Here is a 25,322-nt window from a genome sequence, read left to right on the forward strand (position 1 = left end):
TTTTTTTTTCTTTTTTTTGTTATTATTACTTAATAATTAATTATTAATAAAATTAAGCAAAATTAAAAATCGAGGCTTAGTCTGGAGAACCTGGATAAAATTTAGTGTCTACATCAGTAAATCAAATGATATTATCTTATTAATAAGGTGAATTAGATTATAACATCTCATTAATGAGTAAATTTTTTAAAAAATATTAATTTTTGTATATTTATTTTAAGGGTTGATATTTATTTATTAATAAGATAATATTATTTAATTCATTAACAATATATAGGATTTATACATTAATAATGTATCAAATATAAACTTTTTAAATATTGTACATATATCTTAAAATTGATTAATATTTACTTCTATAAATTGGATTTAGTTTAATATATTTAATTTAGAGCTTCAAGATGAACATGAAATATAGTACAATATTAATTATCATCTTCTATAAAAGTGTATTGAGAATATTTTAGAGGAGGTATCAAAGTTCAAATCATTTCGAATTTAAGCTTTTTTATATTTTAGTTGTTTCAAGCTTGAATTTGGATTAATTTTTTTGAGTTCAGATTGAAATAAAATTAATAATTACATTTTTTAATTAAAAATTAACTATTTTAAAATTTTAATACTAAGTTAAAGTGATTATATGTTTGCAGCGAATCGATTTTGAATTTAAGTTATTTCATAATTGGGATATATTGGATACGAATTTTAGGTTCGAATGTTTGACTTTTATATTATTCAAATGAAGACGGATTCAAGTTCGAACCTTTGGACCACATTTTTGGATTTACCATAAAAATTCTAATAAAAGATTGAGTTGAAATAATAAAATAACGAGCAATGGTCAAGCCGAAAGCTAAATCCTATGGATCCCAGCCTATAGCTCGCATCCCTTCAGCCTTGGTAAACTTTACTGGCGTCATGCTATAGTTCCATTCCATTTGCGGTAACATGTGCCTGCGAAATCTTCTTTAATCCTTCAACATTTGCTTCCTTGGCGATTTACCAAAATGAGCTGATACACGACAATATGTTCGATTGGGTCTCCCACTGGGATGAAAGGTGATCGATCCCATTGGTTAATGCAGGCTCGAGTTAGCTGATTTTGTATTGCTTAGGATATATATGCCCAACACAAATACTACGTCACAGCAAACCTCAACCTGTCAAAGTGGTGCAATGGGAAGGGACGAATCGTTTCCCATTGATAACATATTTGCATTATACGAATCATATCTTGTCCCAACTTGACTACATAAATTCCTTTCAACATCAAAATACTTTTGAATTTGTAAATTATTTCATCTATCTACACCTAGAAAATGGTATGATACAAAAAAATTTTAAAGTGATTTAGTGTAAAATTTTAGCGAAAATTTTATAGAGTTAAAAACCAATAAATTATATTTGTATTTGACGTATCAATGCAAATTGTGATAATATAATTTTTGTATTTGATACGTACTTGACATGAAATAAATAAATATAGATATACAAATTATCATGTTGCATCTATCTTTTATGTTTTAATGAGGGGTTTCCATATTGGAAAGATAGTTTCCTACCACTAAATCTTTGGTATCTAACCATTAATTAAAATGCTATCATAATTTTCAAAGTTTCTTTTTGTAACAAAAAGCTCACAATCAAGTACTTCTTCAAAAAAGTTATGTTTAATACTAATTTTAATTAATTAGTACAATGAAAAAAGTTGGTTCAAGGGTTATAAAAGCCTCTAATTATAATTAAAAAAATTATCCAAACTTTTATTTTTTTATTATAATAAATTAATTTCTTCAATATTTATTTGCATCTAATTAAAATCTTATTTGAAAAAAAAGTTAACATTGTTAATTTTTTTTGTAAATTAAAATAAAATTTCATATGATATCAATCAAATAAATTAAAGTTTTTCACGTAACATAATCAATATATATGAAAATAAAATAAAATAAATTTTTTTTCTTTTTTCTTTTTTTCTTCTCTAATTTTTCTTTTCCTCTCTCTAAGATACCTCTAAAGGTTTAATTGATTATAATTCAAGATTAATTGATTAAATTTTATTATATGACTAGATCTCGTCCATTTAAAACTTCAATTAAGTCAAATAAAAGATTAAGAGTTTGACTGATAATAATAAAATGTTAAATACTTAAATAATTATTAAATTATAATTCAAAAGGTATTTTCAATCCTTTAATAAAAAAAAAATCATATAATAAAACAAAAAAAAGGGTGTAGTCGGGGACAATGAGAATGGTGGTGTCACTCCTGTCACCAATTTTAGAATTGGTTGGCAAATAGAAAGGAAAACTTTAGATTTGAGTTATCGCAAATCAATTTATGCATTCTTGTTTTTATTTTGCTTTGCAATTGCACCTGTAAGCAACAACCAATGACGGTAATAGGATAGGAATTCTTTCTCAACGCAAAGGTGCACACAAGAATATCTTAGCCTAATTTATTATCATTATTACTTTTTAGGTAATATTATAAAGATACGTTTGATACTCAAGATTATGATAGACTATGATAAGATGATAGTATGAATAAGATTAGATTAAATAATTCATTTTATTTTGTGTTTGATGTGTGCAAAGATTATAATAAAATAATTTATTTATTAGTTAATATTATAATTTTTTAAAATTTATACAATTTAAATTATTAATGTAACTTTTAAGGGTATTATAAGACATGAAAATTTAATCTTATGGATTAAAAATAATTCTCTTCACTTTGAGAGAATTGAATCATCCTATACCACGAGGATATTAATCCTCTTTGTAATTCTATATCTTTTTTTTGATACAAAACAAATATAATATAAAATGATTATCATTTTATTCTATCTATCATCTTTTACATCAAATATAACTTAAATGTATTTTCATATTTTGTCTGAATATCTCTTTTTAGAACGATTTTAAATGCACGATCTTTCATATATGTTTAGAATAATTTTAAGCGAAACAATTTTTAAGATATATCCAACAATTCTTTTGAATTTTATAAAAAGAGGTCCACCTATATTTATGTGGCGGCAGGGCTAATATCATTAATAAATATATTCAAATATGTTTGCTGACTGTATAAATATGTAGGATATAAGTATATTTATATATAAGATATGAGTACGAGATATATGTTATATTATTTGTTCTCATTTTTGTATTTAATAAAAATATAAAATCATACTCATTTCTATACTTATAATGTAATATCCATCTCTATCTCCATTTGAATAAATATTGAATTTCCTTGCGTAAGGTTGACATCCTTATTCAAATACACTCAAATGTGTAAGAATAATCACTGAATTTTGGGAGAAAAGGTGGGATAGAAGCAATCATGATTACCACAAATACATTACAACTTAAGCTTTTATGTAGCCTTTGTTATTGTAATGGGCAGACACAATATAGTTGGACACCGACGATATTGCAAGCATTTGGTTTTTCATTTGCTAGAGAGTGCAACTAGAATTGTAGATGATTTCAAAAGAACCAACAAGTGGGTGGATCAACGATGAGGTTTGGGTATTGGCGGCGGAATTTGTGACGGAAATTAAGTTTAATAAGAGCACATGTTTTTTTTATTATTTTTTCAAAGTCAACTAATTTCCACTAATTCCTAGCAAATGGGTCTACAAATCCCAATTTCCTCTCATGATTCCACCTGGAAAAGTTTTGATGTGTTTTGAAATGGATACAATATATATTTTTATCCTCTATAGTTTCTACATATATGATGAATTTGATTAGTCATAACCATTTGTTTCTTTGGATGTTTCTTACAAATCAAACTTATCCTTCCTAGCAAGGACCACTATATTTCTTCCAAATTTATTGCCAACTTTGACAAAAGAAAAGAAAAGAATCTAAAAATTACAATCATTTTTTGGGTTTAGATTTTTGGATTTTTTATCAACCATTTAAAAATTTCAATTTCAAATCATTGAAGTGAAAATTTTCAACAAATCAAACTCATCCTTCATAGGGGCACTATATTTCTTCCCAATTTATTGTTGAGAAAAAAAATACTATTTAATTACAATTATCTTATAATCTTTCCTTCTAACTATTTATTCTTTTTTTTTTTTTTAACTATTACCAATTGAAAAATACTTACAATGTCACATCTGTATTTTATAAAAATAATAAAAAAAACTAAACATTTAATTTTCAGGAGCATACCAAACAATTTTTGTATAAAAAATCCACAATTAAAATTTTCATAAATAAAAATTTAATACTTAATTTTTCTGTGTTGAATTTTTTTTTTCACTTTATCAAATAGCACTACAAATTTTCAGTTTATTAAACATTTAATTAAAACCATTCATTTTTTCATTCACATTCTTACCTAAGGGTAAACAATAAAAATTGAAGTTTAGAATTGTAGTATTCTCTTTTGTAAAAAAAAAAAAAATCCAAATTTTTTTCTTTAAAGTTTTAAAGGCATTTCCCATTCTAACTTGTATGGTCAATTAGCTTAATTAAACAAAGTAACCAGTTGATGATCATCTAGATGAGGTGGGAGGCACTCCTTGGTGCTTTGATGCCGCAGTGGATGTAGCATTTCGAAATATGATAAGGGCAAGGACTAAAACTAGTTGATCATTGTCGTCATTCATCAATAGCATCAACAATTCTCTAGTTTGGTTGTCTTTTTTTTGCTCATTCTCTTCTTATTTTGGTAATGTCTTGTTTTATATAACTACGTATATTTTATTCTTTCCCACTAGTGAAGAACGACATCATTGCTAAGGTATAGTTTCATCTACATTTTTTTACTACAATCTACAATTGTTTAATCGTAATAAAAAAATTTCATAGATGTTCGAGTTTTATTCGAAATTTTAATAGATTTTACGCAATTATTATAGTTATAGTAGGTTAATTATAATAAGTGTTTTTCCAACTCGTGACAATCGAGCATAAGCAAATCAATAAGGTATTGTAAGAAGACCATCTTTATTTGGAATGTGTACAAATAGTATTCCCCAACCGTATGGGCACATCCAACAAGCCAATTAGCAGCCTGATCAGCTTTATGCTTAATGAAGAATGACTTTACCATGAAATAATAGGTTTAGTAGTATTCCTTTCAGCTTTTGTAACAATAGCTTTGGAGTCTGACTCAAATATGGGTAAAAATAATGTATTGAACTGTTTTCATTGCTCCTAAGGAATGCATCAAATACCAAACAAAGAGAGACAGGGAGCAGATGGTGACATTTATATTTTTCCTTTCTTTCTTCCTTTATTTAATCTTTGCTTTTTACGGCCTTTGAAAATGACAAGGAGTTTTTAGGTTTCTTTTCACCCAATCAGATATCGTCACGTAGGGATGTTGATGGAAAATTAGAAAATTGGTGTGCAATTGACTCTACAGTTTATATAAAAGTTTCGAATCCTAGGTAATTTATATGTAGTGAAACATTTAATTAATAATTAATGTTTATGGATAAGATTAGGCAAAGCATATTCCACTTTACCCTTTTTGTCTCGTGTTCAAACGAGAAAGGGACAAAAACGAGGCTGCACAGTGTTGAACACGTGGATAGATAGATGTTGAAGGGCGGTAACCTATGAAGTAGGAGTTTTCTGTTGTTATTATTATTCCCATAAAATGGGATTTTTGAGTAAAAAACTCAGACTTTTATTAAATGATTGTTGCCTCTCTAAGAGGATCAAATCTAATGTTGGAATTTCAGTTTCCCAGTTGGATGAATCAATGGAATTTTTTTTTTTTTCAAACTATATTTTTGTCTGTAAATAAAAATATTAAAATCAATTATTTTGACATGAGTCGGCTTGTGTTGGACCTCAAGCAAAACCCAAACCTAGCCCAAACAAGTCCATGGAATTCGTTGTTTGTATAACTAAAGTTTCCGATGAATGGATCCAAATGTAGCCTGCTATCTCCTCGAAGGCGAGTAGCTGACTGCCTCTGACGCCTAGTAGTAAAATGCTAGATACTGTACTACAAACAAAATATAAATAAATACTATAAGAAAAAGGTTAAATGATTAAAACCAGTATACAAAAATATACAGAGATTAACACTTAAGCATAAAGAGTTTAATTAAGATTATTCAAAATGATTGACTCACTTTGAATTAAGATTATTTTGTAACAAAACCCATGTACTTATAGGTTGTAAAAAAAAAAAATCACCAATAATAAAAAGTCAACAATTATAATTTGTTGTGATAGCTAATAAGAAAGTTAGAAGCTTTGTCTCATTTTCTTGTTGTTGATCTAATATAGCGTAATCCAATAATTTCAACTGATTTACCACTGATTTGGGAGATTCAAAGAATAGTAAATAAAAGGAAGTGCAAAATTAAAAAAAATGTAAATAAAAGTAGGAAACATTCAAATTTATATTTAAAGGAAGATTATTAAGTTTTCTAGTGGCATAACATGCTATGTCAGTATTAGATACATATCACTAAGCGTTTTAATGATATACATAAAAATTTTGTATTTAAATTTTATAACATGTTCTCTACAATTACAATTAGAATGCTAGAGATGTTGGTGACAAACAAAGAAAATTTGATTTTGTGTATTGATGTTGGCCTCCTACTCCTTATGTGATTTGAAGAAAATAGGAGATGCGGGTCTGCCCATAATGGGTGGCCCGATCCTTAAGCAACTACCATTAGGCAGTGTGCTTATTTGAAAGTATGAAAACTACCTTGGGCAGTTTACAAAATACATGAAAATGCTGCCCATCTCTATATAACAATATTATAGGATTCGACTATTAAAAAAATAAACCAAGGGAGAAAAGTTTCTCACAATAAACAATAGAAAGAAAAGAAAGGAGAGCAATTGGCGGATAATGTAACAACTCTCAATGAAGAAATTCTTGCGTTTGATATGAAGAATTTATGCTATGAAAAAGAATAATTTTTTTATTATGATCTTATACAACAATTAATAATCTAAGTCAAGCTTTCGCTTCTGTTAAACAAGTAAATATATATAATTATGTTTGTATATGTCTTGCATGAGTTTATTTTTTATTGGTATCGGAGTCAGGTTGGCTTATGTTTTAGTTCATTTTGTATGTTTTTCATAACTAAAAAGATGATGTGTCCTTGCATACTTATGAATATTCATAGGAGTTGACATAATTTTTGTGTTCTTGATATAATTATTGATATAATTAATGTTGTTGTGATAATTTTTGGAATAAAAAAATAAAATGCCATTGATGTTTTGTTTTTTGGAATTAGTTTTTTTTTGGTTTCTAGATAAGGCATTTGAATGCCCAAAACAAAATTTTAAAAAATATTATTTTTAAAAAATAAAAAGCAAGCATTCGAATGCTCTCTCCATAGCATTCAAATTCTCTTTTATTTTTTTTCTAAAATTATTCTTAAAATTTTTTTAAAGAATTAAAAAAAAAACAATTGATTTGTCCTTGATTGATTTTGAGAAGCTAGATCAAACAAGAATGATTACAATGAGTCTTAATCATTTTTTTTACTTGTGTTGACTCATAGATTCATGATTTTTTCTTATATTTTATTACAAAAAATAATGATAATTTTTGTGAAAACTTCCATCATTATAAGGACACATGCACAATTTCTAAGAATCATATGAAGAAGATAGAATTATATATGGGTAACCAGTGATCAATCTTTCGTCTAATTCTTGGATAATCTTCCATTACTGTTTTTATCTATTGAATGTAATTGAACATACCAATTGAAAACTTTTCTTTTATTTGAAAATTTTTATTATACATACATTTTTATTATATAAAAATATTAAAATACGTAGATTTAAAAATCAAAATGAAATAAAATAAAATAAAATTTTAATCTTAGTACTTTTCATGTTTTCTTAAAAAAATTCCAATTCTCAAAATAACAAACTTGTTATGTAGCATCTATAAATTTATTATAATAATTTCATTTTCAACATCAACAATATAAAATTTCATGAATGAATGTAATTTTGGTATAAATACATTCAAAAGATGGTTCCAATGAATTTTGTCACACCTTGAACAAATTTATCAAAAACAATTAATTTTACTTTACTTTATAATTTTCTACTTAAAATAATTCACGTTAAGTCATTCAACTACATAAATTACAAAAAAAGTTTTATAAAAATAATACTTATAATACTTATAATATCACATCTGTATTTTATAAAAATAATAAAAAAAACTAAACATTTAATTTTCAGGAGCATACCAAACAATTTTTGTATAAAAAATCCACAATTAAAATTTTCATAAATAAAAATTTAATACTTACTTTTTCAGTGTTGAATTTTTTTTTTCAATTTATCAAATAGCACTACAAATTTTCAGTTTATTAAACATTTAATTAAAAGCATTCATTTTTTCATTCACATTCTTACCTAAGAGTAAACAATAAAAATTGAAGTTTGCAATTGTAGTATTCTCTTTTATAAAAAAAAAAAATCCAAAATTTTTTTCCTTTCAAGTTTTAAAGGCATTCCCCATTCTAACTTGTATGGTCAATTAGCTTAATTAAACAAAGTAACCAGTTGATGATCATCTAGATGAGGTGGGAGGCACTCCTTGGTGCTTTGATGCCGCAGTGGATGTAGCATTTCGAAATATGATAAGGGCAAGGACTAAAACTAGTTGATCATTGTCGTCATTCATCAATAGCATCAACAATTCTCTAGTTTGGTTGTCTTTTTTTTGCTCATTCTCTTCTTATTTTGGTAATGTCTTGCTTTATATAACTACGTATATTTTATTCTTTCCCACTAGTGAAGAACGACATCATTGCTAAGGTATAATTTCATCTACATTTTTTTACTACAATCTACAATTGTTTAATCGTAATAAAAAAATTTCATAGATGTTCGAGTTTTATTAGAAATTTTAATAGATTTTACGCAATTATTATAAGTTATAGTAGGTTAATTATAATAAGTGTTTTTCCAACTCGTGACAATCGAGCAGAAGCAAATCAATAAGGTATTGTAAGAAGACCAACTTTATTTGGAATGTGTACAAATAGTATTCCCCAACCATATGGGCACATCCAACAAGCCAATTAGCAGCCTGATCAGCTTTGTGCTTAATGAAGAATGACTTTACCATGAAATATTAGGTTTAATAGTATTTCTTTCAACTTTTGTAACAGTAGCTTTGGAGTCTGGCTCAAATATGGGTAAAAATAATGTATTGAGCTGTTTTCATTGCTCCTAAGGAATGCATCAAACACCAAACAAAGAGAGAAAGAGAGCAGATGGTGACATTTTTTTTTTCCTTTCTTTCTTCCTTTATTTAATCTTTGCTTTTTACGGCCTTTGAAAATGACAAGGAGTTTTTAGGTTTCTTTTCACCCAATCAGATATCGCCACTTAGGGATGTTGATGGAAAATTAGAAAATTGGTGTGCAATTGACTCTACAGTTTATATAAAAGTTTCGAATCCTAGGTAATTTATATGTAGTGAAACATTTAATTAATAATTAATGTTTATGGATAAGATTAGGCAAAGCATATTCCACTTTACCCTTTTTGTCTCGTGTTCAAACGAGAAAGGGACAAAAACGAGGCTGCACAGTGTTGAACAGGTGGATAGATAGATGTTGAAGGGCGGTAACCTATGGAGTAGGAGTTTTCTGTTGTTATTATTATTCCCACAAAATGGGATTTTTGAGTAAAAAACTCAGACTTTTATTAAATGATTGTTGCCTCTCTAAGAGGATCAAATCTAATGTTGGAATTTCAGTTTCCCAGTTGGATGAATCAATGGAATTTTTTTTTTTTCAAACTATATTTTTGTCTGTAAATAAAAATATTAAAATCAATTATTTTGACATGAGTCGGCTTGTGTTGGACCTCAAGCAAAACCCAAACCTAGCCCAAACAAGTCCATGGAATTCGTTGTTTGTATAACTAAAGTTTCCGATGAATGGATCCAAATGCTAGCCTGCTATCTCCTTGAAGGCGAGTAGCTGACTGCCTCTGACGCCTAGTAGTTAAATGCTAAATACTGTACTACAAACAAAATATAAATGAATACTATAAGAAAAAGGTTAAATGATTAAAACCAGTATACAAAAATATACAGAGATTAACACTTAGGCATAAAGAGTTTAATTAAGATTATTCAAAATGATTGACTCACTTTGAATTAAGATTAGTTTGTAACAAAACCCATGTACTTATAGGTTGTAAAAAAATAAATTCACCAATAATAAAAAGTCAACAATTATAATTTGTTGTGATAGCTAATAAGAAAGTTAGAAGCTTTGTCTCATTTTCTTGTTGTTGATCTAATATAGCGTAATCCAATAATTTCAACTGATTTACCACTGATTTGGGAGATTCAAAGAATAGTAAATAAAAGGAAGTGCAAAAATTAAAAAAAATGTAAATAAAAGTAGGAAACATTCAAATTTATATTTAAAGGAAGAATATTAAGTTTTCTAGTGGCATAACATGCTGTGTCAGTATTAGAAACATATCACTAAATGTTTTAATGATATAAATAAAAATTGTTTTTAAATTTTATAACATGTTTTCTACAATTATAATTAGAATGCTAGAGATGTTGGTGACAAATTAACAAAGAAAATTTGATTTTGTGTATTGATGTTGGCCTCATTTACCCTACTCCTTATGTGATTTGAAAGAAATAGGAGATGGGGGTCTGCCCATAATGGGTGGCCCGATCCTTATGCATGGAGCAACTACCATTAGGCAGTTTACTTATTTGAAGGTATGAAAACTACCTTGGGAGCGCTGTTTACAAAATACATGAAAATGCTGCCCATCTCTATATAACAATATTATAGCATTCGACTATTAAAAGAATAAACCAAGAGAGAAAAGTTTCTCACAATAAAAAATAGAAAGAAAAGAAAGGAGAGCAATCGTCATGTAGTGTAACAACTCTCAATGAAGAAATTATTGCGTTTGATATGAAGGATTTATGATATGGAAACGAATAATTTTTATATTATGATCTCATACAACAATTAATAATTTAAGTTATGCTTCTTCTGCTAAACAAGTAAGTATATATAATTATATTTGTATATGTCTTGCATGAGTTTATTTTTCATTGGTATCAAAATAAGGTTGGGTTATGTTCTAGTTCATTTTGTATGTTTTTTTATAACTAAAAGGATGATATGTTCTTTTATGCTTGTGAATATTTATAGGAGTTGACATAATTTTTATGTTCTTGATATAATTAACGTTGTTGTGATAATTTTTGGAATAAAAAAATAAAATGCCATTGATGTTTTGTTTTTTTGGATCAGTTTTTTGGTTTCTAGATAGAGCATCCGAATGCTAGAGGCAAAATTTTAAAAAATAATTTTTTTAAATAAAAGGAAAGCATTCAAATGCTCTCTCTAGAGCATTCAAATTCTCTTTTGTTTTTTTTTTTTAAATATTCTTAAAAAATTTTTTAAGAATTTTTTTTTAAAAGAATTGATTTGTTCTTGGTTGACTTTGGGATGTTAGATCACACAAAAATGATTATGATGAGTCTTAATCATTTTTTTACTTGTGTTGACTTATAGATTCATGATTTTTCCTCGTATTTTATTACAAAAAATCATGACAAATTTTCATGAAAACTTCCATCGTTATAAGGACACATGCACAATTTGTAAGAGTCATATGAAGAAGATAGAATTATATGAGTAACCAATGATCAACCTTTCGTCTAATTCTTGGGTAATCTTCCATTGCTGTTTCTATTGATTGAATGTAATTGAACATTCTACCAATTGAAAACTTTTCTTTTATTTGAAAATTTTTATTGTACATACATTTTTATTATATAAAAATATTAAAATAAATAGTTTTAAAAATCAAAATGAAATAAAATAAAATTTAACCTTAGTGCTTGTCATGTTTTCTCAAGAAAATTCTAATTCTCAAAATAACAAACTTGTTATGTAGCACCTATAAATTTACAATAATTTCATTTTTAGCATTAACAATATAAATTTTCATGAATGAATGTAATTTTCGTATAAACATAGTCAAAAGATGGTTCCAATGAATTTTGTCACACCTTGAACAAATTTATCAAAAACAATTAATTTAATTCACTTAATAATTCTCTATTTAGAATAATTCACGTTAAGTCATTCAACTACATAGATGACAAAAAAAAAGTGAGCAATTTAATGTAATTTAGATAGATTAAATAATCTTAAAATGGAAATCAAATATATGTACATTAAGATAAAAGTTGAGAGAAAATTAAATCAATTATTGTTTCAGTCAAAGTGAACAATTTTTATGACAATTTGACGAGATCCAATCTTGAGTTACTGATAGTTTCACTACCTTTTAAATTATCTAATTCTATAGGTAGAAAATCTAATTAAGTTGTTTAATGAATCACATAGTGCTAACTGTTGGTTAGGGGTGAGTAATTGATTTTCGTTTGATTTGATATTAGTTTTTGTTTATAGGAATAACAATTATAAAATTATAAAAAATATAAAAAATTAATTATAGATGTTAGACTAAACAGTAAGATTGATATATATATTAAAGAATAGTTTCGATAGACTTAAAGAATTTAATTATGTTATCAATGATCAAATGATCAACTAACAAAACATACAAACAATAAAATAATTAACTTGCATATATAGTTAGCAAATTAATTAAAACAAAAAAAAATTGAATAGCAGAATATAGAAAAAAAACATGTTTCAATGATTTAATTATGATTATCTTTAATGAATTTATTTATCAATAGAAATTACATGCATTTTACAACAACTAAAGAATCAAACTCCATATAGTTGTCTTAGTCTTATATACATTAATAAGCTTTGACTACGTTCTATTAGTATTTTTTTAATGTGAAAAATAATATTTTGTATCTTCATACAAGTTTAATTATAAAATTCATTTAAAATTTAAAATTTATAAAAAGTTACTAATGGGATTTTAATAAATCACTTTTAACATTTTTAGAATTAAAATTTTATTAAAAATATTTTACTTAATCACTATTAGCACTTTTTGAGTCTAATTATAAAAAAGGAATCTAATAATAAACAAGAAAATTCATTTAAATTAAAATGTATAAAAAAAATTACTAAAAATATTTTAATTAATCACTTTTAATACTTTTGGAATTAAAATTTTAAAATTTTAATTTCACATGGACTTGAATTTAAGTTGATCTAAATTAAACTTAAATAAATTAATTCATAAAAGTTATATATTAAGGATAAATTTGTTAATTTATAAAAATTGATAGAGGTATTTGTGTTAATCATTTTTAACATTTTTTGACTTTACAAATTTATATATAAATAGATAGATGATAGATAGATTTTGTTATTTGAATATTTTTATGAAAAATAAGAATTAATTGTGTAAAGCATAAACAGAAAACCTATTTGATTTAAAAATGATAACATTATTAATTTATTAATCCAATGTCTTCATCAACAAAGCTTGTTCATTTAAAAGCTTCAAGTTGATCATTGATTATTGATAACATAATTAAATCTAATGTATAACCAATTAATCTTTTATCTCATTTGTTTGCTTAGGATAATTATCCATTGGTACTTCCATCAACCAAATGTAATTATACGTTCTATCAATTGAAAACTTAAAATTTCTTTTATTTAAAAATTTTTATTATACATAAAATTTTATTATATAAAAATATTAAAATATATAATTTTAAAAATTAAAATAAAATACATAAATTCATAACCTTGGTACTTGTCCTATTTTCTTAAGAAAATTTCAATCTCATAATAACAAGCTTCTTATGTAATACCTAGACAATTTATAATGATTTCATTCTCAATATTAACAACATAGATTTTCATGAATGAATTTAACTTTGGTATAAAAGATAGTTCTAATGAATTTTGTCACATTTTGAAAAAATTCACTAAAAAACAATGAATTTTACTTGATAATTCTCTACTTAAAATAATTTATGTTAAGTCATTCTATCATCTGGATGACAAAAAATAAAAAGAGCAATTTAATACAATTGAAAAAATTAAATAATCTTGAAATATAAATAAATCATATATATACACATTGAGATAAAAGTTGAGAGAAAATTAAACTAATTATTATTTCAATTATGGTGAACAATTCGTATGACAATTTGACAGGACTCAATCTTAAGTTACTAGCAGCTCCAACACCTGAATCATCTAATTTTACAAGTGAAAAGTCTAATTAAAGAGTTCAATGAATTACATAGTGTTAATTGTTAATAGAGAGTGTGTAATTGATTTGCAATTGATTTGATATTGGTTTTTGTTAATGTAAATAATAATTATAAAATTCTAGAGAAAAGATACAAAAGAAAAATTAAATAATAAAAGTAAGACTAAATTGTAAAAATGATATATTAAAAAATTATTTTATGAGACTAAAAAGATTTAATTATGTTATCAATAATAAATGATCAACTCATAAAATATATAAATAATAAAATCATTAACATATATATATATATATATATATATATATATAGTTAACAAATCTATTAAAACAAAAAATTGAAAAGCAAAAAAAAAAAAAAAAAAAACAAATATACTTCAATGACCTAATTATAATTATCTTAAATAAATTTATTTATCAACATAAACTTGGAGTGAGAACTCCATTGTTGAGATATTAATAATAAGAGAACACATTAAAGAGTGGGAATTCATTGAGCATAAGAGAGAACTGAAAATACAGTTAGCAGCAGTGTAAGTAGAAGGATCAGAGCACCCGCCAGAAAGGAAATGAGTTCCCATGGACTGTTAAAATAGTTGTGGTTCAAGTTCGCCATCCAGCTGTTCCAAGGTCTACTGCGGTGCTCGTTTATCTTGTTGAATACTTCAGTGTAATAGAAATTGGGGGAAAAGATGACACCGAAGCCTAGACAATTAATCGTGGTGGCAACTGGTTTATCATCACCTAACGTGTTCTTAATAATTCCATGTTGGCAAAGTGTTTCCATATCTTTTGGAGTGTCAATAAGGTAGTCCATAAATAACATATAATCAGTGGCATGCTTGAGATCTCTGTCTGCTAACAACTGCTCATAGGTAATGAGATTTCGGAGGAAAGGTTCCGTATCGTCTCCTATTTTAATTTCGGGGATATGTAGAGTCCCATTTTCAAACCATATCTCGAACATGGTATTTCCATCAACCAATTTGAATTTGATTCCAGCCTCTTTGAGCTCTGTGGCACAACGTATGAAATTCAATTCATTCTTTTTGTTGTGAAGTTGAAGGATACCTTAAGTCGAGTAAATGCTTGTTATATGATTCAAAGCAATTCCGATATCTAGGGTTCTCTTTACGGTTCTTCACTTCTGAAGTTGAATTATCGTCTCTGAGTTTCTTTTTACGGGCCTTCACTTCGGAAGTTGAAGAATGAAAGCAACAGTGATACATGAAGTCGAGTATATGCTTGATATATGATAGATTCGGGGACTTCAGATCGTCTCTCGGGCGCCTTTTGCCTGGTACTCTATCGCCCAACATCGTAAAGATTGCTTCCATGAAGATCATATCTTGACCAGCCCTACTCCTCTCAATCGTACAAAATAACTCCCTAAGGACAAAGAAGGGAAGTTGATTTTCGACTAATAACATATCCTGACTGTAGACACCCCATCTGTCTCCGAGTCAAGTTACAGTTATTGTTTTTATTCCTATTAATATTATTCTTTTTCCTTTTATTCTGTTTCTTCTTCTTCTTCTTTTTCTTTCCTTTTCTTAATCTACATTGAATCAAGTAGTCAATCGACATTATCAAAGGGAATCAAATTTGCATGCAATCAATCAAACTTGCCAGACTTAAGACTAATTTACATTTGACATAATCCAATCTTAAGATCCAAGCCTGGATTGATTCTGTTTGAATCTTAAAATTTCTACTAAGGCTGGCGATAAATCGAACACAGGACCAGAGGGAAAGACACGAGTTGATATCTAGATGAAAGACACTAAGTTTTAAATTCTGGGTAAAAAGTTTCTGAGTTGTACGTTTTTTAGATTTTAGGTTTGAATTTCTGTGATTCTAGGTTTGGATTTTTAGGTTTAAGAATTCAGAGTTTGAATTTTTGGGTTTGGATTTGAAGTTCTGGGATTGAAGTTTGAATTTCCAAAAAAATCTAAAAATTTTTGGGAAATTTTTGAAAAATTCTAGGTTTGGATTGAATGTTTGAATTTTTCATTGAATTTTTCAATGGAGTTAAAATTTTTTGGCTAGATTCTAGCCAGTTTTTTAGAAATCAGTGATCAAACCTAGTTTTTGGTGGTTAATTTTGGGATTTTCTAGAGGAAGGTAGAGAAAATTTTTCTAAAAAGAGAGGAGACCGAAGGTTTTTGAAAAAAAGCTGAGGGATGTGACTTTTATACTGGCACCAAATGACGTTGTTTCAGTAAGCCCAGGATCTGCACGTCAACCTGTTGACTTGTGCCTGACCCGTGTGTTTGACTCGACCCGATTGCAAGTTTTTTTTTCTTTTTTATTTTGATTTTATTTTTTTAGCTTTTTCTTATTTTATTTTATTAATTTTAAATTAAGTAATTTATTGCTTTTAAAATATTTTTTTGTAAAATTCCTTTTATTATTTTATTTGTGGAAAACAAAAAAACAATAAAAAAGCTATTGTTAAATAAATTCATGAATCCTACCAAACTATTGGAGGATTTTTCATGAATTTAAATTTTATGAATTCTACCAAATTATTGGAGAATTTCATAAATCAATTTTCACAAAAAAAGAAAATTGTTAATGAAGTATTTTGTATTTTATCCTTTATTGGAGGATTGCATTTTAAGTTAAATCTTACTAAATTATTGAAATGTTTAATGAATTTTCTCAAAAAATAAAAATTTATAAATATTTTATAATTAAATCTCACCAAACTATTGGGAGATCTGCATCAAAATAAACCTTACCAAACTATTGGAGGACTTTACTAATTATTTTATTTGATAAAATACATTAATAAATCCGACGATGAAGCCTCTTTAAGGTAAGACATTAGTCTCCATGAATACTTTTGAGGTAAGAGAATTAACTTAAATTGCTACCAAACTATTGGAATAATTTTAGGATTAATTTTCAATATTATATTTTTGGTACATTATAAACATATTTAAGACTTAGATAATTTAAAATTAAACTGGCTATGGGGAGTATTATAACCTTCCTCACATATAACTATACTCTTAAACCTAAAATCTGGTTTTGTAGATCAAAATCTATTATTTAAAGATACCTAAGTCAATCTTGAGACTTCTCTTTAAATGGTATAGATTCAATAAGGTGGTCAATCACACCTAAACAAAAAATATTAGTGATGACTTTCTTAAATCTCTGTCTAGTGATAAGTCCACAAATTTATATATTATGATAGTTTGGCGACTTCATTAAGGATCCTGAAAGTCAGGCCAGTAGATGATTTCTTATTATTTAAGCCTAACCTAATAAATTTGAGATTTTTTTTTCTTTTTTGTTCCTCGCTTATATTTTGTTTAGTTATTTATTTATTCATTTTCATATATCTATCATTCATTTGTATGTGCATAACATTAACTCTACACTCGAGTTCTATCCTTTAAGAAGAAGTAAAGTACCTATGCCTTCGTGAGATTTCATATCTCTGTATGGGCTAGCGAAACACTCTTACTCAGATTAAACTTTTTCTGCTTATAACCTATAATGGGCAAAGATTTGCGTGCCTTTTGAGTCTGTGATAGACAATGATGTAAGGAACAATTTAGAAGCCTTTTAGAAATAATCCCAAACTACATATAGTTAACTTTAAGAGCTTAACCTATAGGTAGAGTTATGTCCCTCTACTTTTTGTATTTAATCCAAAATTTAGAGTCATGTCATTATTTTACTTATTCTATAATGTTTGTTCTTTATTTTATATTGAGGTAACTAATCGATTTTTTTATCTTTATTATTTTTTTTGTGCATATTCATAAACATACATGCATAGTGCATATTATTCCTACCCTGGAGGTATTTTCAACAAAAATTTTTATGGAACCCACAGAACATCAAATTTTCTCTTTGTCTGTGTTATTCAAATGTGATTTACTTATAAATGTGAAAATAGAGTCAGAAAAGAGGTAGCAAAAAGAAGGAGATTGTTTACCATCTGGTTGTGTCTCTACTTTACCAAAAAAAGTTCATTGCTCCTCAAACAAAATGATTTGAAAGGCTTATTAGATATATGGAATAGCATAGTTCCTTTAAGGTAGCAGACTTTTTGTCAGAAGTTTAGGCATGTTGCACATCTCTTGTTCATAAGGGTTGAAAATTCACTCATTAAATTTATGGTACAATTTTGGGATCATTCCTATGGTTGCTTCATCTTTAATGAAGTCAATTTGGTACCAACAATAAATGAGTATTTGACTTTGGTGGGTATGCATTTTTAGTATCCAAATAGAGTATACATGAAGAAACAAAAATTAAGGTATCATAAAAAACTGGCTCACATCTTAGGGATAGAAAATAAGTTCATAGATTCACATATCCAAGAAAAAAAAGAGCATAAGGGTATTTCATGGGAGTTTCTCTAAGATTTCATTGTCAAACACCCTGATGATGACCAAGAAATGAATGTGTTTGCTTTAGAAATATATGGGATAGTAATCTTCCCAGAGGTCTTAGGCCACATTGAGATAGAGGTGATGGATTTACTTGAATAAATTGAAAGGTGATGCAATCCTTTATCGATAATATTGGCATAAGCCATTAGATCTTTAAATTTTTGTAGACATAATGATATGGCTCATTTTCTAGGTTGCATACCACTATTGTATCTATGGATGAAGAGTCATTTGAATGCAAGAATAATGCTTTTTTCAAACTCTATTTTTGTAGTTGAAATCCAATTAAAAAATTCTATGAGAGTGAATGGCCAAAAGCAAAAACTTGGAAAAAATAAGAATGTCTACTGTAGAAGCTCACTGTTTATCAAGTGAAATGATTAGCTTCATGGATAAATTGAGAACTTATGCTATTTCAATATAGAAATGAGATAAGGGTTTCACTTTTAGGCTTATAGGGGTCAACAAATTATGCACCGTTGATGGTAAGAAGACAATATGAAGCTAAACAGTTTGTTCTCATGACACACAGGCTTAACCAATTTGATTGCTTATATAGAGAACTTAAACTTTTCAAAAAATTAATGGCATGATTAAAGTTTAGAAGAAGCCCATGAGGGTAAACCCTAGACCATTTATTGATAAAGTCATTTAAGGATATTTGATTTAGAGAGCCAAAAGAAGCAAAGAGGTTGCACCTATATCCAAAGACCATTGTCAGTCAATGAATCAAGAGTTGGATAATGTGCCCTCACAGTCAGAACTTACAATGAAAGAACATGAGTTAGGAAAGAGAAACTAAAACAAGATATTATAAGGCTTCAGAAAGAAAAAAAAATGGAAAGACGAAGTAAAAAAGTTAGAAATTCAAGTCCATAATATTTCTAAGGAGTGTAACATGAGCAATACTCAAGAGGTTATTAGAGAACCAGATAATGCCCTTAAAGAGCTGATGGAGCTATGACAGGAACATAAAATATTCACATATAGGTACAAGCCAAAGAAATAAATAATACAGATTTGACTTGTGAGAATAAAAAGCTAGAAAGAGAATGTTTCTAAATAAAGGATGATTATGTCAAAGCTCAGCATGAAAATGAAATGCTCTAAGAGTACATCCATGTGTTGAAGCAAAAGTTGAATGAGCAGAGAAATCATATTGTGACACTTACAGAAAAGCATAGGAATTATCTTATCAGGTATGGTTTGACAAAAAAGAAGGGTTGGGAAGACAAAGATACATAGAGCATTTTAGAACCCAAATAGGCAAGGTAATGATTAAGGTGGAAGAAATAACGGAGGAGGCTAAGACATTGAGAGTTTTGGTCATGCTAGTAGGAAAGTATAAACAACAACTACTAAACTTTATTAAGGAAGTTAACGATTAGTATAAGAAAATTAGGTGCTTTTACAAAGGAAAAATATTAGACTTAATGTAAAATAGACTTCTGTGGAATAAATGAAAGTTCACTTTTGTTAAAATCTTAAAAAGGGCAATTTTTTTTTCTTTTCAATGTATTGCTTTACATTCATTCATGTTAAATCATATCATGATCACTAACTTTAGATTATGGTATTAAGGTGTGAGAATAGCTTAACATCTGTATAATACCTGAGCTTAAGCTAGGAGGATGGAACAAGATAATGCAAACCATTTTGAAAAGTTAAAAAAGGTTTAGGAGGTAATTGAGGAGAAACTAAGCAAGATCCTCGAAGCTTTGGATAAGATAAACAAAGAAAAAGTGGTGGAGGAAGATATTTCACATGAAGTCATAAGTCATTATATCCTATAGGTTTCGGTCCATATTAGACCTAAGCCACTTCAAGCTTTCAACCACAACAAACTACATTTCCAAGTTACAGCTACCTAGGAATACTCTATGCACACAATCAAGGAAACGTTCAGAGCTACACTAACCCCATATTCATTGAAAAGCTTGTCAATAGTAGACACTTCAGTTTTTGCCAACTCTTTTTTTTTCGTAAAACTCTATCTGGTCCATATCCATCAACTTCTACACCTCTTGATGAAATTGATGACAACTCTTAATAGAATATCCCAAAGCATCTTTGTGATAATTACAGCTTTTAGTTGAGTTAATTGCTTTAGAGTAATTTTGAGATTCTATTAGCTTCAATATGTCAGCTTTGACTAAAGTTTCAAACACTTTAGCCATATGAGTTTTGACCTCTTCTATTCTTCTTTTCACATAGCTTGTTTGCCCATTAACCAAAACATTTTTTGATGGCCTAGTATGATTCGGTAGAGGGTTTCTATTAACATTTGGAGTCCCTTGTTGATTGGTATCAAAGTTTAACACCCTTTCATTGATTAACCCTTGCATTTTATGCTTTAAAGTAGTATATTTCTCAGTGGAATGACATGGATTCTCATAGTGATAATCACAATGCAAATTGGGGTCATACCATTTGGGAAATGGAGGTTTCAAGGTTCAACAATAACAGGAGCAAATAAATGTTTCTTAATAAGTTGAGGATACAAATCTGTGTATGTCATGGGAATGAGATCGAAAGTGAGTTTTTCTTAGGTATTTTTTGGGGCTTTTGGACCATTATTAGGTTTCCATTATGGTCTTATAGGTACAGTAAAATGGTTATAAGAATAGGTGGGTGTCTGAAAAGATGGTTAAAAATAAGATGGATAAGCTAGTGATTGTAGTAGTTGGTATGATTGATATGGATGAGAGATGGATGTAACATTATTTATAGAAGGGTAATGGGTTTGGTAGATTGGTACAGAGTAGGGCGTGAAACCTCTGAACTGTTGCCCTACATAGTTTACTGCTTGGGCTTCATTCTCTTTCTTTTTGAGAGCTCCACTTTTCTTTACTCCACTTATCTCTCTTATATCAAGCTTGCCATTCTTTATGGTACTTTCGATAATCTCACCCGATATCATCATATCTGTAAAGTTTTTTATTGCATTACCTATCAACCTCTCATAGTATGGTGCTTTCAGAGTATTCACAAATAAAATAGTTGTCTCTTTCTCGATGAGAGGAGGTTGGACTTGTGCAACCACGTCTCTCCATTTTTATGCATACTCCTTGAAGTTTTTAGTTACTTTTTTTTTTATACTTTGTAGAGATAGACGATCTGAAACCAGATCTGTGACATGTCGATATTGTGTAAAGACTACCTTTGTAAGCTCTTGCTAAGAATGAATACGAGTCTTATCTAATTAAATATACCATCTAGCTGTAGAACCTGTAAGATTATCTTAAAATATGTGCATTAACAACTTCTTATAGCGAGCATGTGTTACCATCTTTCGACAATACATGGTCATATAGGTTATTGGACATTTTGTGCTATCATATTTTTCAAATTTAAGGACCTTGAATTTAGGGGAAATGATCACATCAAGGACTAAACAAAGCTCGGTTGCATCTGTGGAATCATAAAAATTTATTACTTTCACTGCTCTAAGCCTTTCTTCTAATAACTTCATCTTTTTCTGGGCACATTATCTTTCACTTTCTCAGATATCTTTATCCCTAGCTTTTCTCTTTCTTTGGGATCATCCAAATCAGGAACTAGGATTGGCACGAGTGATTTTTTCATCATAACAGGATTAACAAAATTTTGAAATTATCCCATAACAAGTGTAGATGTCATTCTTGGATAAGGATTAGGATATCCACTAAGAATAAGAATTTTTACTCTAGTTCCTTAAAAAGGTTGAATCTATTGTGGCTCAAACCCTGGAGGGTAAACAGGATCCACCATGTCTTGCAATTGCTCTTGAAAGCTGAGATTTTTCTTCCATCGCTTTCCTTTATCAAGTTTTCTGAGTATATCCATTATTGTACTGAGATCCTCTTTTAGTTCTTTTTAAGCTTTCTCGATTCTTTCAAATCGACTGGTCTATTCTTGTTTCATAATTTTTGTTTGAGTCCTGGTGTTGTATGAATGGCGAGTAGGTTGAGTCAAAATTTTTGAAGGACGAGCTATTTTTTACCTTTATTACCACAAAATTTTTAGAAAAATCAGAATGCCATGTGTTGAAAATTTTATTTTTTTTTGAAATTTAAAAAAAAAATAATGCAAATGATGCATGAATGCAAGTAAAAAATATTTGCTCCTAGATAAATTTTAATACTAAAAATTTTCATTGATTCCATACAACTTTGATTACATGGGATTTATCATCCTATAATTATATCCATAGAAGCGTTTGACTTGCTCATAATGGTCTTTTGCCTCATCTAGAAAGTTTACTAGGCGTTGTTCATATTTTCTTACAGGATTGACTTCTTGTCTTAATGCTTCTACCTTTTTAACCATTTCTCATGCCTTTTTTACTATCTTACAAACTTGACTGGTTATGTGCTTTATGTACTGTTACCTCTCTAAACTTTTTGCTTTTCACATCATACAAGCATCTCTTTCTGAATCACATGTGAAGATCTAATCTTTTTCCCTTTTATGCCACTCATCTATCATTACTGAAATATAGTTCTTGTGATCTTGTAGTTGTAGCTCCAACCCTTCAATTATCCGGTGAAGTGATTCTTTCGCATTTAGTACTTCAAAGTGCTTTCTTCTTTATTTTGCAAGCATGGCTTTCAACCTTTCTTTTTCTTTTTGGCATTCCACCAATCTTGCTAAGGTTATAGAGTATAACCCCTTTCAATTCTGGCATTCTTGAAAAATTCTAATCATCTCCTCTTACTTTTCTTGAGCTTTGCCTTTCCATTGGTTTATTTCTTCTTGGAGCTCATCCACTTCGTGTTGCCGACTAAGGTAAGACTTAGTGACTTTTTAATTTTGAATTAAATTCGTAACCTTTTATTTTTCTGGTGTAGATATTTCAAATCACTGTTAGCCACATCTCATTTTTTTATGATTTTTTCTAATCTGCTCTCTTGTATCTCTGCTTTATACTTTAGTTGTCCCACCTTCTCATGAAGTCTCAAATTTTCTCTTTTTATTTTTTCTTTTTTGGCTTCTAATTTTTTCTTCAGAAACTCAACTTTTGATAATTGTATTTCTATTGAAAGATTAGCTTATTGGTGTGAGCTATCATCAGGAGAGAGTACTATGTCTTTAGGTCACCTTACTTTCCAAATCCGGTAATCAGAGGTGACTTTGTCGATGAAAGGCCCTAATCTCATTTTTCATGTTTTCTTTCATGCTTTTATTAACTGTTTCGAGGTTTTTGGTGAATTTAGTTTTCCATAAATGAATTCTACTTGAACCAAGCCATGAGTGGTAGGAACAAATTGTTTTGCACCAAATTGCCTAAGCACCATCAACGGAGCGTAACTTACAATACCCCATAATCCTAACAACGGTATCCATGGCTCATTTCCTCCACGATACAACAAAGGCACTCGAGGCATCCAAGGTGCCATCTATTCAATTTCATCATCGGTAATCTTTCGTAAGAAAAGGACCCACTCTTTTTTAATATTCAATGTTGGCCATTGACTCTTGCAGAACTCTTCAATTGGTGCTTTGTTTCATAGATACAGCTTTGAAAATACACTTTTCCCACATTTAAAATGACATCTAACCCACACATATAATAGCGGTGCACATCATATGAACCGTCCCTTTCCATTTCGTCTATAAAAATTCAATGATTGAATGGTTTCTGGTAAGACTGCTGGTGCAGGATTAATTGCTTGGATTTCAATTTCTCGAAAAAATTCACCACAATTATCTCAATGTAATCCAAAGTCTTTGGAAAGATTACCATGCCATACAATGATAAAGCAAACACAGTCACGCCTTTGTCATCATTTAAATGCTCCTAAATGAAGTTTTGGAGAAAGTCCTAATGAATGCCAAGATGTTCACTTTTAGGCTTCGTAAATGAATCAATGGTTTCCACTTTAACCCTCATAAGCTTGGCTAACTTTTTACGATAACCTGATTTTGGCTTTTAGGTGAATACTTTAACTGGACACTGTAGTTTTATCCCGAACAAAATCGAATACTCTTCAATAGTTGGCATCAAATCTTTTCGATTAAAAGTGAAGCATCTATAGGATAGATCTCAAAATTATATAGCTGCCCTTATCAATTGCTCATCGATCACTACTGAAATAAGAGATGCAATCTGCCTATACTTCTTACAAAAATTTTCTTTTCTTTTTTCATTTAATTGTCCCCAGATAACAGCTAAATCTTCTAAATCATTTTGTGTGAGATCCAAATGCACCTTCTCAGGTAACTTTGACATAGTCGATAGGCAAGCAATCTTCATTATTTTGTTAGGCTTCTTTTGACTAAACATATACTTCATTATACGGCTCACATGGGACATTGACTAAGGATGAGCAATCTGAAGTTCTATGGGATCCATGAAAACTTCTTAGGGAGAAATATGTCCTAGAGCAAATATCTCGATACAAAACTGTATGATATGATTTATGTAAAAACAAAAAAAAAATTGAGTTAGTGTAAGGATTGGGTTTGACAACAAATTTTTTTGAGATTTTTTTGTTTTGTTTTGTATTACACAACTTTTATTCTTAGGTATTTTCTACAACAAGGTAGACAAGGCTGTACCTAAGGTTGGTTTCCTAGGCTTATTACATGTTGGATTTGGATTGACACGTGTCTAAAGGTTTCCAAATTATTCCTCACTGTCATCCACGCTGGACTAGTAAGGGACTCGATCCTCACCTATTATAGGCTATGAACGAAAATGGTTCAATTTGAGTGAAAGTATTTCGCT

At 28.6% G+C, this 25,322-nt stretch overlaps 1 protein-coding gene across 1 annotated transcript; it reads right to left on the reverse strand.

The window, feature by feature from the left end:
- Positions 1–14,538: 14,538 nt before the first annotated feature.
- Positions 14,539–22,438, reverse strand: LOC111279555 (UPF0481 protein At3g47200-like). Its single transcript, XM_089756391.1, has 3 exons — positions 22,338–22,438; positions 15,344–15,650; positions 14,539–15,243 (listed from the first exon to the last, which is right to left on the reverse strand). Exons 1-3 carry the CDS (start codon positions 22,436–22,438, stop codon positions 14,689–14,691), a joined length of 963 nt encoding a protein of 320 aa, XP_089612517.1. The 3' UTR covers positions 14,539–14,688.
- Between the last annotated feature and the right edge of the window lie 2,884 nt (positions 22,439–25,322).

This window comes from Durio zibethinus, chromosome 27 (genome assembly GCF_047325235.1).
Source record: "Durio zibethinus cultivar Kanyao isolate XHJ-2024 chromosome 27, ASM4732523v1, whole genome shotgun sequence".
Lineage (NCBI taxonomy): Eukaryota > Viridiplantae > Streptophyta > Magnoliopsida > Malvales > Malvaceae > Durio > Durio zibethinus.

What these genes read in the sequence shown, in the direction of transcription:
- LOC111279555 (XM_089756391.1), bottom strand. Translation starts at nt 22,438, where the DNA reads ATGGATATACTCAGAAAACTTGATAAAGGAAAGCGATGGAAGAAAAAT. An exon ending in GATCCTGTTTACCCTCCAGG is followed by an intron (nt 15,651 to 22,337) that starts GTTTGAGCCACA and finishes ACTCGGAGACAG; the next exon opens with ATGGGGTGTCTACAGTCAGG. An exon ending in ACGATAATTCAACTTCAGAA is followed by an intron (nt 15,244 to 15,343) that starts GTGAAGAACCGT and finishes CACAACAAAAAG; the next exon opens with AATGAATTGAATTTCATACG.